The sequence below is a fragment of the Bombyx mori genome, chromosome 3 (assembly GCF_030269925.1).
Source record: "Bombyx mori chromosome 3, ASM3026992v2".
NCBI classification, from domain to species: Eukaryota; Metazoa; Arthropoda; class Insecta; order Lepidoptera; family Bombycidae; genus Bombyx; species Bombyx mori.
In genome coordinates, this window is record NC_085109.1 from 3,238,129 (window position 1) to 3,252,895 (window position 14,767).

Here is a 14,767-nt window from a genome sequence, read left to right on the forward strand (position 1 = left end):
GAAAATGAGAAAAGTTTATTAATAAAAAGCATTGGTATTTTTTTTTCAGTTTTTATTCAATTACATGTAACATGTAATCTCATACATTGATAATTAAAATAGATATCTTTCTCATATAACAGCATAGAGTACAGTTTTATTTCGACTAGAAGACACCACTTATACAACTTACACGATTCAAGAAATCTTACACATCTATACATTTATAATACTGGAGTTACAATGATTTAAAATTACATATATTTCCGTAAGTAGTTTTAGAATTTCATATCGATTATCGTTATTCGACATAGAAAATAACGTGGCGGAATGGCGGTACCTCCCGTGCGGGCTCATCATACGCCCCACCAGAACATTTGCAAAAATAAATTTGCCTGTTTTTGACCGACCGACCATTCCTTCTACATCCTGACAGTCGTTCATCAAAACGTCATGTTAAGTCCTTGTTTATTTGGCAAAATTAACGCCAGCCGTTGGATCAATCAAAACACGTCATAATCGCATTACTCAATACAAGTACAGCGCCTTACCCATTAGGCCGACGACGCTTTTGCTTGCTTAAAATACCATCATTGACTTTTATTACAAACGTACATTTAACAACAATATATTTGAAGGGTTATCAATACAAATTTAAGGAAAAAAATTGTAATCGAAAAATGTTTTCACTATATATTTTTGTTAGATAATTATTCTTTGAGACATTAATACTGAAAGTTCGTACAACGTCAAATTTAGAAATACATCGATTTTTTTTTTAATACAATTAGTTTTTCCAATCACTAATAATCACTAGGTCTTCACACCTATTCATACATCGACGAAAAAAGAACAGATAATGGTTATTATATAAGCTTCTACGAGTAAATACATAATTCTATATGTACTGTTTACAAATCGCTTAATATAATATCTTACATACGCTTTCATTAAGAATAAGTAATTGTAAGTAATTGAAACGTCCCGCTCAAACACAGAGGAAAAGAGCATAGTGCAAGCAGGAAAGAGTAAGCTGTTATATAGATCTTGTAATCATAGCAACACTGCTAAAAACGAATGTTACCGTACAACCCGACGGAAACTGGAGTGTACTAGTTCAATTTAGAAAATTGGTTTTACTAATTCAATACCCCGAATATTTGGCACAAAGATGCCAAGAATAACATTACTACTGACATGACAATGCCGTTCTTTTAAACGATATTACTGAAACTGATTTAGGCGAAACACACATTATGCTTCTGAGTAAAAAATATGCCAATGAATAGTCCACTAGTTTCCTTTTTCGCTTAATTAAATATGAATATTAAGAGTATTTCAATGAGATCATGTAATAAAATTAGAATGTGAAAGGTATTAGAGAATAAGGGGTTTATCAGACCTGTTATGTACTTAGTTTTAACGAAAATAAGATGGCGAACTTAGGCCAACACAGACGTGTACATTTTTTGTGATAGCAACATCGAAGTTCTTTACGACGTGATGATTTTTATAATATGATTATCGAATACCATAGACACGACAACAATGCTTTTATTGCATGCCAGAACAAGATCACTGTAATTTACGTTGTAATTTACGTTATGATGTCTATGGACTTCGGTTTAGTAAATTTATATGCACTAGCGTTTCGAAACATCACTAGCCGAGTACCGTCAAGGAGAAAAATGTTAGGCTGAAAATTCCTTAGATGGATTTTTATAGTTTGATTTACATCGCTCTGTTAGTATTCCGACAAGGCTGCATCATACTATAATATGTTATATTGCGCTTATTGTATAGTTTATTCAAGATTTTAGACTATTTTTAACTCACACACATTTCTAATCGACTATACATTTATTTCTTAAGCAACTCTAAATATTATCAAAAGCTTAAATTTATAAACGAGTTAATCAAAAAGCGAAGTGTATAAAAATAAGATTAATTTACTTACAGTAAGCTTGTATATTAACATGATAAAATTAATTAACAAACGAAAATAACCAGAATGGTAATATAAATAAATCACAATCTTGTATGTTTAATAGCAAATATTAAGATATATTACGAGAGCACCGTGTTAAAAGCATAAAAAATATTGTGTACACATACCTTCAGTAAAAGTTGACATGCATTGTCCGATATTGAATTCAAAAGCAAAAATATTTGCAATGGTTCAATTTGTGTTTCTTTACATTTTTGTATATATATTGAAAAAAAAACGTTAAATATTCGAGCACTATTTTAGAGTTTTTTTTTTTATAAATAATATAATTTGACTCATTTTGTTCCGTACTTTTGTTAGAACGTCCATTTTTTTTCAACAATTCATCGAACGAAAAATATTATAATTATGTTTTCTAATTAATTCTATCTACATTTCTTTACCATATTTCTACAAGTTACACTACATATTGACTGATTACAATAACATGAAAATTAGAAATCGAACATTACCAACTCTAATAACCTGAACGTTCCTTTGAAATATATATCCATCTTTCTCCATCCCTGTTACCTTTATATTCTAGTTTAAATATGAAGGAAAGAGACAACTACAGCATACACGTTTTAGGCATACGTTTATACACACTAAGCTACGCATATAATTAGCCTGTTTAGATTCAGAAACGAACAACTTCTCTCGACAAGACCAAATGGATTACGAATTACAAATAGCTAACCTCTAATTTTCTCAATATAGAGTAACAACGATTCATAAACAACAGAAAGCAATGTTTACGAACATTTTCATTTATATCAGCCTCAGCCTTTCCCAAAGTGGGCGATAACGCCCCTTTGTGGACGCTGCAGGCGTAAAGGAGGGCGGTAAGACACCCAGAAAAAAAAAGGGGCGTTGTGTAGAGGCTTTGGAGGTGATTTGTGACTTCATCTAGGAGGACTCTTACACACCGAATGAGCTATAGTAGTTTTTAAGTAGATTAAAAAAAGGGGGCGCTAAAAAATATTTTTTGTGTACAAAGTGGGCAGAAGACAAAATAAGTTTGGGAACCCCTGACTTATATCCACTTAGGTACCTTCGCGTACTACAGCTAAGCGTCTCAAAATATCACAAGCCGAGTACAATCAATGAGAAAAGTGTTAGACTAAAAAAAGAAGATGCTCTATAAGATAATTGTGGTTTTTTGTCTGGCAAAGGCAATTCGGCGCTGATTTATTCCTTGACAACAAAAACTGACAATCTGATCGTTTTTCTTTAAAATATATTAGTCACTACCAGTAATACTGCATTTTCGTTAAAACAAAAAAGAACACATATTAACATTCGTAAACGTTTCTCCTCCTTTAGATCCAAGTTTATCAAAAGTGAGTACCTCATTCACTGCGACGTCTAGTTGAATTTAACATCATAGTTCAAGCTTCGTAGAGATGCATTAATCAAACCATGAATGTTTTTGTATAACTTGTGATGATGCCTCGAGTAGTTCTGAAAATAATAAGAAGAGGACTTAATCTTTGAGCACCACATATCTACGGCGACGCTGGACTATACAAGCCTCATTTTTAGAAGCGAAAAAGGAAGTTTATGTCGTGTGCTTAAATGGGATATAAAAAACGAGGCCGTTAGCGCAGAAGTTCGCATGGAGATAATGAGGTTTAAATTTACTTTTACACTACTTTGTAGGCAAAAACAATATTTACAAATCCATCTGTTATTTATGTGTGAAACTATGCGTATGCCGGTTTTGCATCAAAATTTATTTATGTTTTAAATAAATTGCAGTATAGTATAAGCATGAATATGAAAATTGCGGTCTAGGCCACTTATGCGCTGACGACCTCAAATATGGTGCTGACGCTTTGGAGGCTGTACATAATACTCTCCCACGCTGGTGTTGCCATTATAGAATTCTATAAACTAATCGGATTTTTTTTTATTGCCTTTGTACGCAGACGAGCATACGGCCCACCTGATGGTAAGTGGTCACCGTCGCTCATGGACGTCAGCAATGCCAGGGGCAGAGCCAAGCCGCTGCCTACCATTGCACTAAAATGTTAACTAGAAAGCGAATAGCGCGATTGGGCAAACGTTCATATCGTATCCCAGCACTGGGCCGGTGCGCGTTACCTAGTTGGCCCAGGCCATGACGACCTTCGAGAAGGGCACGAAGACGGCGGTGTGTCGCGGCGCCGCCAGGAAGTAGCGGCGGTCCCGCACCGTGCCGTCGTTGTGCGGAGGCCCCGCGCACTGGAGCTCCGCCCCCACCGTCACGGAGGACGCGCCGCCCGCTATACCCACGTACCTGTACACGAACACTGAATATAACAAAAATCCGTTCCCAACAGTCGATCATAACGTGACTATGGTCACTCAGCTCCAGTCTACCCGCAAATAATATGTGCTCATCATCATCCTCTTGTCCTTATTTATACTGTTACGCGCTGGGGTTCGGGATAAATAAAATGTCACTAAAGTACAACTTAAAACTGTATTCAACACTTAGAACACTTAAACACTTCACAAACACTTTAAAACTCTCAATTCGCTTGAGGTGATCCGTTCGCTGTTTCGCTTCGAGTAGTTCCGATTACTTACTGACTGCGTACCATCCCTGCAACGCTTTTATAGTCGATACCTCATCCCTAGAATTATCGACAATATTCCACACATCTCTAGTCTTGTTTCCGATATCTGAAAATAGATGGCGTTGTACCTCTCGAGCGTTCTAGGTGCTGGTGCTCGTTTGACTATTCGGCGATAGATGGAGTTACTCTTACCGGCATAACAGTATTATAATTTATCGTTTCTACGGTCTATTAGGGTTATAAGCCGTTTGTTTGTTTGTACTGCTGAGAAGGTTCGTGCGTGCGTGACCTCGACCTGTTGTTGTCCGCCTTTACTCCACGTTTTATTGCACAATACTATTCCTTCGTGTGTTGCCTGGGGGAGATGGGAGGGGGAGGTGCGAGGGGAGGTACTCACCGGACGCGTCCGACGGCGACCCGTCCCTGCGGGGTGATGAACTTGACGGCGTGCCCCAGACGCAGCTCGCGCGGCTCGGCGGGGATGTAGGGGCGGCCGCTCGGGGGGCGCGGCTCGCTCGCTCGCGACACTGAAACGCAACGAGTTTACACGTGTTCTCGACATCCGCCCTGGGACAGAATTACAGATGACTAAGCTTCCTAGGCTCATCTCAAAAATGTAATAAAAATGAACCCGCAAAATTATAATTTGCGTAATTACTGGTGGTATGACCTCTTGTGAGTCCCCACGGGTAGGTACCACCACCCTGTCTATTTCTGCCGTGAATCAGAAATGCGTTTCGGTTTGAAGGCCGGGGCAGCCGTTGTAACTATACTGAGACCTTAGAACTCATATCTCAAGGTAGGTGGCGGCATTTACGTTGTAGATGTCTATGGGCTCCTATAACTACTTAACACCCGGTGAGCCGTAAGCTCGTCCACCAACCTAAACAATAAATACATAAAAAGATTCAAATCATAACGGTGCATTCTATTCTGATTTCAGCCAGTGGGTTTTGTTGAGTATATTTTAGGACCTGCGCCCTACTCTGTGGTTATATATGTTAGTCTATAATGTGTTATTACTAATGTATCTATGTCACTTCACTTCACTTCCGCTCTGGTAATAAAATGGTGCCCGTACTTTTGTGTAATAATTTGCCAAAAGAAATCCAATATGTTTTTAAATACAATAAAAATATAATTGAGAATTTCGGAGCTCACCATCAGGCGAAGAAGGTCTGAGGTTGTCGATGGATCGTCTCAAAAATATCTCCGCCTCCTCCAGCAGCTCCTCGGTGTCGTCGCGGCGGACGTCCGGCAACGAACTGCGCCACGGACGATACCCTAAAAAAACATTTCATTTTTAAAAATCTTAGTGTCAAATGTGAATTCCCTCGGAGCCGGAGCGTTTACATCTCCCGGTTGGGAGATGGCACCACTAGCGTTCATAGTTTGAATATCGTTGTTGTCAAATCAAAATCTGCTATACATGCACTTTTTGCAATTTTTACTTTTTGACTGTTTAAATGTTTAAAAAAAAACTGTTATGCATCCATAGCTTTAATATTTATCCATAGGTTTCATTTGATATAGTTCTTAAAAATTCACCTACATATAAAATTTTATACGAAAATGTTTTTACTCGTTAATTCAAAACAGAGTTTTTGCACAAAGCAGATTTTGGTTTGACAGCGACGATATGATATTCACATTGCATTCTCAGAGCCCGCAGCTGCGGAGTTTTCTAAAAATTAACATGCATTTGCACGATTGTCAAAAGGTCAAAGCCGGTCACATTCCCTAGGAGCTGTGCCGAATTGTGAAAAAAATACCTAGCGACACCTAGCGGACGTCCGTGACATACGGTGACAACAGCCTCAAGGAAAACGAAAAATTATATTTATTTATTTATACAAATAGAAAGCAAGTCAACGCTATTTTTTCACTACCGCCACCTCCAGACCACGAACACTTCAGTCCTTTGGTTTACAAACAATAGTCACTGAGACTCGACTTTGCACACAAATCCAGTCACCGTCCTCGCCGAACCCGTCGCTTGCGACGAAGGGCTTGGCGAGTAAATTAACCCATAGACAGCCGACTGAGTTTCTCGCTGGATCTTCTCAGTGGGTCGCTTTTCCGATCCGGTGGTAGATAGAAGCACTGCTCTTGCTAGGGCCAGTGTTAGCAACACTCCCGGTTTGAGCCCCGTGAGCTCACCTACACGTCAAGGCGAAGCTGAAATAGCTTCTCAAGGCTATCAGCATAGGTAAACATACCCGCAGAGGACGGGGCCCGCGGCGGCGTCCAGTCGCGGCTCCGGTCCAGGCTGGGAGCCGGCGACCTGTACGATGAGCCGCGCGACAGGAATCTGGAAACATACGCTTTTATTCGTACTAGTGGCCCCGCAGTAGTCGTAACTCGACTATAATTAATTGAAATTATAAGTTTCAACATTATTATGGTTCTATTTGTCAAACATATACTGCTATAATCACAGATTTCGCCAATGCTACACTATAGACAAATAATGTTAATCTGTTCTCAATTTGACCAACAGACTTTAAACAATAATAAAAGCTTGACAATTGACAACAAACAAAAAGTAGGTATATTTAGATATGTATGTGTTGTGTCAAATACGTGGTAGTGTGTGTAATGTTTTTTTATTGATTTAATGTATTTTTATGCATAAATAAAAATAAAAGTTCGAAGTGTTTGGAGTACACTGGACCATGGTGGACTCATAGACAGCAACACGTGAAATTTTCAAGTCAAACATATGTCTTTAATTTGGTGACAAATTACATATATAATTAATTGTCTTCAAATTAATAAAAAGATTGTTAAAAAGAACTTACTTAGACGTGGAATTGGTTACAGTCTCTTCAATACTAGACATCTTCTTCGTAAGAGCCCACACCGGGTCCGCGGACCGCGACAACTCGGGGACCATCGATGTAAAACCTGAATATAAAATTCGTGTAATCAGATAAGTATTCCATTATTTATTTTTTACTTTAAGCTGACCTTACGTGAGCCCTACTGTTTTTTTTATTGCTTAGATGGGTGGACGAGCTCATGGCCCACATAAGTAGTTACCGGAGCCCATAGACATCTACAACGTAAATGTCGCCACCCACCTTGAGACATAAGTTCAAAGGTCTCACTTTTAACTACAGCTGGCCCGCCCTTCACTCCCATGACAATCCCACATCCACAAGAGGCCCAGGTTGTGAAGCGAGACCAGGCACCCTCTTTAAAGGCTCACCACCCTGATATTCCACAGTTACTATTCAAGGGGAGCATTTATAAGTTTGCAACCCCGCTATTGGTTACAGCAATAACGTACCGATGTCACTGAGCAGCACGCGTCTGGCCTCGGAGCACCGTCGCGATACTGCCGGGACACGAGACTCCGCAGCCCCACGGCGTGAGGTCGGCGTGAGGCCGCGTTGAGGCAGTGTAGGTGCTGCCGCCGCGGAAGTCGTGTACATCTGTCAATATGATACAGTGTAAATATGTTATTGGCATACTGATGAACATTTAAATTATATTTCTTTAACGTAGATAATATTCTCCCGGTCATGGGTGATGACGGTGTGGTAGTAATTAATAGACAGTTCTTTTTTAAATGATAAAACACAATTTTTTTTCTTTTCAGTTAGTCAAACGATTTTCTTTTTTAGTTGTTTGTTTATTTATGTTATTAATTAAAAAATTAAAAATAGTATTTTGTTTTCAGGTTCACTGTAAAGACGGAGACTTTAGAATTCATGTATCAAGGTGGGCCGCCAGCATTTATTTTGTTAATGTCTATGGGCTCTAATAACCACTTCACCGGGTCGTGAGCTCATCCACCCATCTAAGCTATAAAATACAATAGAAAAAGAAATGTAATACATTAAATGAATCTAAATCTTGAAACAACAGTGATTATGGTCGAATTTCGACTACAGAGCGTGATTTAGTAACGATTAAAGGCGTTATTCAAAGGCGATCGCCGTGAATCGACGTTCTGTGTGCTTATTGCGAGTTTTTTAACGTTCTCGATAGCGTAAAAGTTAGCTCATATTTGTATGGAATGGGATCGTTTCCCTACGTTTGCCGCTAGGGGCGCTGTTCCAACTACAAACAAAATTGTTTTTTTTTCCTACTTAAACTGATAGCCTTGAGAGGCTATATCAGCGTCGCCTTAACTAGTAGGTGAGCTCACGGGGCTCAAACCTGATGACGTAGTTGAAAATTGGGCTAACTCGTACGCTATCGAGAACGTTAAAAAACTCGCACTAAGCATATTGAATCACATAGCTTAATTTGTGTTTGTTTGTTCGGTAACCTTATGAGCGAGGTATCCGTCCGAGCTCCAGCGCGGCGGCAGGGCGGACACGTCGGTCTGCGCGGCGGAATCGCGACGCGGCGCCGTGACGTCACGCAGTACGGGCCGCGCGCGCACCGGACCTGACGTCACGCCTCGACTGTATCCGCGGTGTGTCGGCACCCTGGACTCAAACAACACATTGTGCTAATGACATTCTTTAACTAATGCGAAATGTTGTCCTCAAACTGAAAATATAAATAGCTCTGTCACTTCTGGCGGTAGGACCTCTTGTACTGGTGGTTGGACCTCTTGTGAGACCGCACGGGTAGGTACCACCGCCTCGCCTATTTCTGCCGTGAAGCAGTAATGCGTTTCGGCTTGAAGGGTGGGGCAGCCGTTGTAACTATACTGAGACCTTAGAACTTATATCTCAAGATGGGTGATGGTGTTTAGATTGTAGATGTCTATGGGCTCCAGTAACCACTTAATATCAGGTGGCCTGTGAGATCGTCCACCCTTCTAACCAATAAAAAAAAAAAGATGATAATATTTACTACTTATTGCAGTTTCAATCGTTTAAGATAATTTAAGAAATAAAATATAAACCATATCGTCAATGTTCATGTGATATTTCCTGTATAAGACGCGCCAATAAAGAAACGAATCTAAAAGGGTGGCGGCTATCATGCTCTCTCACTCTAAACTATTGCTGTCTTTAGTCGCACACGGCGCGTACTGCATGCAAAAAATATCAGTACTGACTTTGTTGTTGAGTTCGAGTTTTTTCACTTTCGAGTTGTGCGACTTAGATGACTGGCAGTAAAAGTGTCTACACAAGTTGCATCCCAGATGAGAACCCCCCCCCCCCGCCCCCCTCTGCCAGGGCATAAAGTAAAGTATAGTACATTTTCATTTGTTTTTTTTATATTTTTTTACAATAAACAACTTTTTCTTTCTATCTTTCTTTTTATTTGTTGACCCTACCATCTGTCAGTGCAGGTACATAGACGCCATTTTCGATTCGTTTCTTTATTGGCGCGGCTTATACTGTTACTTACCTGTATTGAAATGGGTTGGGACATGTGTTCCTTCTAGCATTCAAATTAACGGCCAAATCGTCTTCTGAAATACCGCATTTCGATATATCGGTTTCGGCAAACACCGAAAACCTATGTCCTAGGTGAGCGGTCTTGTAGAAACTGTCCACACTCTCATCTCGGTGGAGGATATCCATACTAGAGCCAAGCTCGAAACTGGAACTCTTTGTGTTGTCAAAGCTCAGGCCTCTATTGTATTCACAAGTGAGACTGTCTATACTGTCCAGTTTTTTAGAACTTGTATTCGGGCTTTTCTTGTACAGGGTATTATCAGATTTATTGTCACAACTCTTCAAAATACTCCGGCCAGGTATGTCAAGACTGCCTTTGCTGTTAAAGGCGACATGTCTGATTTCCTTGTCACTGGGAAGAGAAACTCTTTTCATTTTTAAGCTCGACATTGATATTTCACTTTGTAAGCTACAGTTTTCTTGGTTTTCGTTATCGTTGTTGTCCGTAGTTTCAGTTCCAGGTTGAAAGTCAGGATCCAGTGTGTGGAACTTGATGAGGACTGGTGTTGAGTGCGTCGTGGAATTGGAATGTGGAGTCCAATGATCGGTCTCACGTATCGGTACCAGGTCCTCCTGAAACCCAAAATGATTATACAACATCACATTACGTTTTAGATAATTTCACATATTTGCTTTTAAATTCACAATCTATATATATAAAAATGAATTGCTGTTCGTTAGGCTCGCTAAAACTCGAGAACGGCTGGACCGATTTGGCTAATTTTGGTCTTGAATTATTTGTGGAGGTCCAGAGAAGGTTTAAAAGGTTAGATAAATATGAAAATGTGCGGAATTAAATAAAAATAACAATGTTGTTTTTCCTTCGGACGGATTCCTTTTGTTTATTTTAAGTGTATTTTATACATTATCGATTGGGGCTCTACGAAGTCTGCCGGGTCAGCTAGTACAAAATAAATTTTTTTTCACTGTTCCTGTTTTGTAACCATACTTCCCTTTTGTATTGAACATTAGTCATTCGGTGAATGTGACCCGCACTCAACTTATTCTTAGTGGTGACATTTCACTTTTCTGTGCATTGGAAGACAACCATTATTGCAGCATGTGGCATGATTTGATAAAAAAAAGAAAAAGCAAACATTACCTGCAAATTACTCATATCCTTAGATTCGTCTGTTGTAAATATGAGTTCTATATCATCTACCTCTTCAGACTCATTTCCACTTGCATCATGTTCCTGTTTATAGTCTTCTTTACTAATTTGTGGATCCATTGGTGTGGTTGCCCCTTCTGAGAATACAGAGTTGTCTCCCTCTGATAGGGACCTGAAACGCAGGACAAATTTATACTTTTGCTTCACTATTCATTTCCCAGCCTGTTGACATTCTCTTATGTCTCCTCAGAGCAGAAATCTAATATAATATCGTCAAATTTATGAATCCCAGTGAATCAAAACCCAATAGATAAAGAAAATAAAAACTTGTAAGGGTGTTTCTTCAGATGGCACATTAGTAAACATTTCTGTGATAGAAAATAAGATTGATATGTTATACTTATAAATCATGATGAGAATTTACTAAATAAATTACTTAAATGACTTTATTGAAAATAAAAACTAAATTGTAATTTTGTGATTTACCTAACACTTAAATCATCCACATCTAAATTCAGTGTGTCTTTTCTCCTTGCCTGCTCTATTTTATCTTTCATATTCTGAATGATAAGGTTCTCTTCTGAAGTAATTCTGACTTGGACTAACTTATCTTTCTTGGACTTCACATCACCTTCAGGATTGGGGACTGCCATTGTTATGTTATCGGAAGATACCGATTTAATATTTATGGTATTTTTTTTGGGATCAGCTGCTCTTTCAAAGTCTTCTTTTTTCTCTTGAAACTCAAATTTTCCTTTGCTATTCTTATCTTTGTTTTTTTTATCGTCTGTAAAGGTTGAATCAGTGTCTGAAGTAGTACTGGATGATTCTCCGTCTTTCACAGTTTTAACTTTTATTCTTACATCAAACTTTGAAAGCAATTCTAATTTTGTCTTGAAGCTTGGCTGATGGATCTTCTCATTCTCTTGATTAAGACAACTTGATGACCGACTTATGTCTACATCAGTGTTTTGACCATCTGCTTCAGATGGATCTTGAGATTTTACCTCCAATGGGGTCTCATCTGAACTTTCTATAGAACAATAACTTACTCTCTTAGAATTTTCACTCAGCTTTGTATTTGGAATTTCTGAACAACAAATATCAGATTCAATCCTTGTTTTAGTATCTAAGTTTTCTGTAGTTGTTTGGATCAGTATTTCACTATCCCTATCAACAGTATCTGTTCTGGGACTGTATGTCACTTGGAAATTTATATTTGGATTAAAATCTTTTTCATCACCAGTATCAATAATTTTTCGTCTCAATATATGATTTTCTAAAGTCAATTTTTCAATGACATCAGCATACTCTAAGCACTGAGAGTGCAGTTCATATTTTTGTTTCAAATCCTTCAGTTCGTTCTTGGAAACTTCTAACGCTGTCCTGAGAGAAACAACTGTTTGATGAAGTGCCCTTACTGTGTCCAAATTAACAGGCCCGGGTGGGACTGTCTCCAGTCTAGTGCTATCCATTCCAATTTATCTTTCCCAATATATATCTCATACATGATTGCACTTTCAGTAGCACTTTAAAACACAATCACTGTATTTGTCATGTTGAAAATGAACCTGCAGATAAAGTAATTTTTTTACTTACAATTGTAATATACATGAATTAGATGTTATACAATTCGTTTAAGGCTTACATTTTTAATGGAATTGAACAAACAGTTTAAAATATACTTCGTTTTGACTGAAACTTTTTTATAGGAAATCATTTTGATTTTAAAATGATCCATTATAAATTATAAGTCTCCAAATAATTCGTTATACAAGTCTCGTTTTAATAAGCTTGAATTGGCGCCATACCCGGTGCTCGACAAGCAAATGAAAGGAAATTCACCTGTGACCCAATTCCTTAAAACCAGTGACACACATATTTCACCCGCTCTTCTCAGATTCTTATCAATCTTTAGTACACCTCGCCAACTATCACAGCACGAAGGGGCTTGCAATCGATAATACAACTCGCCGTGAGCTGTGCCAATTAAGCTTTAAAACGCCTTAGAGCTATCGAAACTGCTTGCGCTCTTTCACTCCTGTGAGTCTTATCAGTAGACACGAAATACGAAAATTAACTAAATTTTATCTCTCAATCAAGTTGATCAAGGCTGTTGAATGTAGCTATAGCGTGAAATATTCAATGAATCTATACTAAGTAGGTACGTTTCACAAGTTCTTGTAAACAAATCAATATTTGGATTTTCTTTTTGGGTTTCCCTCCCACATCCATAGACAAATTTGAGTTTTTTGTTTTACAAATGAACAAGCAAAAGAAGGGTAGTGTATACTATCATAGTGCAAAATTTAAAAAACTAATCTTCTCTTCAACAATGTCTTAATTATTCCAATATTCCTTTTCTTTATTGAATATACTTTATGGTCTCAAAGCCTATAACTCATAGGATGAGAATTCATAGTTAATAATAATTAACTTTTATTTTATTTTATTTTGTAATAAACAATATAGTCTGTCATGGGTTTTTTTCTACCTTAGCTGATAGTCTTGAGAGGCTATGTTAGCGTATTATGATATGGTGCACAACCATGTGGCACGTTTAGTGATTGAATAACCATGGGTTATACACTTAATATTTGTGAATAACCACCATAATACCTAACTGTTTTCTCTGTGATAACCAGTATTAGGAGTAGATAGAATGATTTTATATACTTGCGACAATATATTAAAATATTATGGACATGTCGTTTTATCCATAATGATTATTTTTTTTAAATTGAAAAAACATACATATTTTTAATAAAATTTCCATATTTCTGAGTTATAATAACAAAAAGACCTGTCTAAGTTTTCTCATACTGACAAGCGCCATTTCTAACTCAACAGAAAGAGACAAAATAGGGGGTAACTATTCCAAGGTGTTTTTGTATAAAATAAATACTGATTTCTTTCACCATTAGCTAACACTGATAGCGTAGATTAATAGCACTGGTAGCGTAGTTAATGTAGTATTTCTTCAGGTTTAAGTGTGTTTGGGAGTCTTAACGACAAAGGGAAGATCTTCCACCAAGCGGGTGATATTGCTCGGTAGACCGACGGTCCGAATGTTGTTGTTCGGAACTTGTATATTTGCGCTTTATCTTGAAATTCAGGCATCTGTCAAATATCTTGCGTTGTATGATGGCTACCCGCCACATGTGTAATAGCGGTGGCTCATTAACAGTTTGGTATTTGTGAAAGTACACAAATGTGTGAAATGAAAACAACGGGATATAGCTTTTCGGGATCTTCCAAAAAGTCCCCTGAAAAAGTCTTAATAAATATCCACTATTTCACTGAGACTACATTTCATCCTATTTCATCTCGGTTTCCTTAATTTCATCGAATTCAAATCAAATTACTGTCTAAAATTAACGACTTCATTTCATTTCGCTTCCTATCATTTTTCATAAAACAGAAAAAATATACAAAAGATTGAGCCAATGGTGGGATAGGTACTTTTGCCTTTTCAGTTGGAAAAATGGAACTTCTACTATTGTCACAATTAGATCTATAAAAGTGCACAAATGTGTAAAAATTAAACAAAGCCGCGGACATAGCTTCCGGGATCCTCTAAAAGTCCACTGGAAAAGTCTCAATAAATGATCACTATTTTACTGCGATTATATTTCATCCCATATCATCTTCTTTCATTCCGTTTAATTTCATAACAACTGAATTTCATCCAAATTAATCAACTTCATTTCATTTCAATTCATACTATAATTTTTTTATAAAAAAAAAGTATTATAAT

The 14,767-nt window shown here is 37.7% G+C and overlaps 1 protein-coding gene across 2 annotated transcripts; it reads right to left on the bottom strand.

The window, feature by feature from the left end:
• Nucleotides 1-35: 35 nt before the first annotated feature.
• LOC101741433 (uncharacterized) lies at nucleotides 36-13,246 on the bottom strand. 2 transcript variants are annotated; one of them, XM_004926267.5, is made up of 12 exons: nucleotides 12,856-13,246; nucleotides 11,497-12,581; nucleotides 11,002-11,182; nucleotides 9,850-10,472; nucleotides 8,810-8,972; nucleotides 7,823-7,967; nucleotides 7,332-7,437; nucleotides 6,750-6,841; nucleotides 5,692-5,814; nucleotides 4,928-5,057; nucleotides 4,073-4,247; nucleotides 36-3,430 (listed from the first exon to the last, which is right to left on the bottom strand). In XM_004926267.5, the coding sequence occupies exons 2-11, from the start codon at nucleotides 12,483-12,485 to the stop codon at nucleotides 4,073-4,075; spliced, it is 2,727 nt and encodes a 908-aa protein (XP_004926324.2). In that variant the 5' UTR covers nucleotides 12,486-12,581; nucleotides 12,856-13,246; the 3' UTR covers nucleotides 36-3,430. The 2 variants fall into 2 exon arrangements, with proteins under 2 accessions (XP_004926324.2, XP_012545928.1); XM_012690474.4 differs by having other exon boundaries at nucleotides 12,659-13,240.
• Nucleotides 13,247-14,767: the final 1,521 nt, after the last annotated feature.

What these genes read in the sequence shown, in the direction of transcription:
- LOC101741433 (XM_004926267.5), bottom strand. Translation starts at nt 12,485, where the DNA reads ATGGATAGCACTAGACTGGAGACAGTCCCACCCGGGCCTGTTAATTTG. An exon ending in GTAACCAATTCCACGTCTAA is followed by an intron (nt 6,842 to 7,331) that starts GTAAGTTCTTTT and finishes GTATGTTTCCAG; the next exon opens with ATTCCTGTCGCGCGGCTCAT. An exon ending in CAGACCTTCTTCGCCTGATG is followed by an intron (nt 5,058 to 5,691) that starts GTGAGCTCCGAA and finishes GTTGCGTTTCAG; the next exon opens with TGTCGCGAGCGAGCGAGCCG.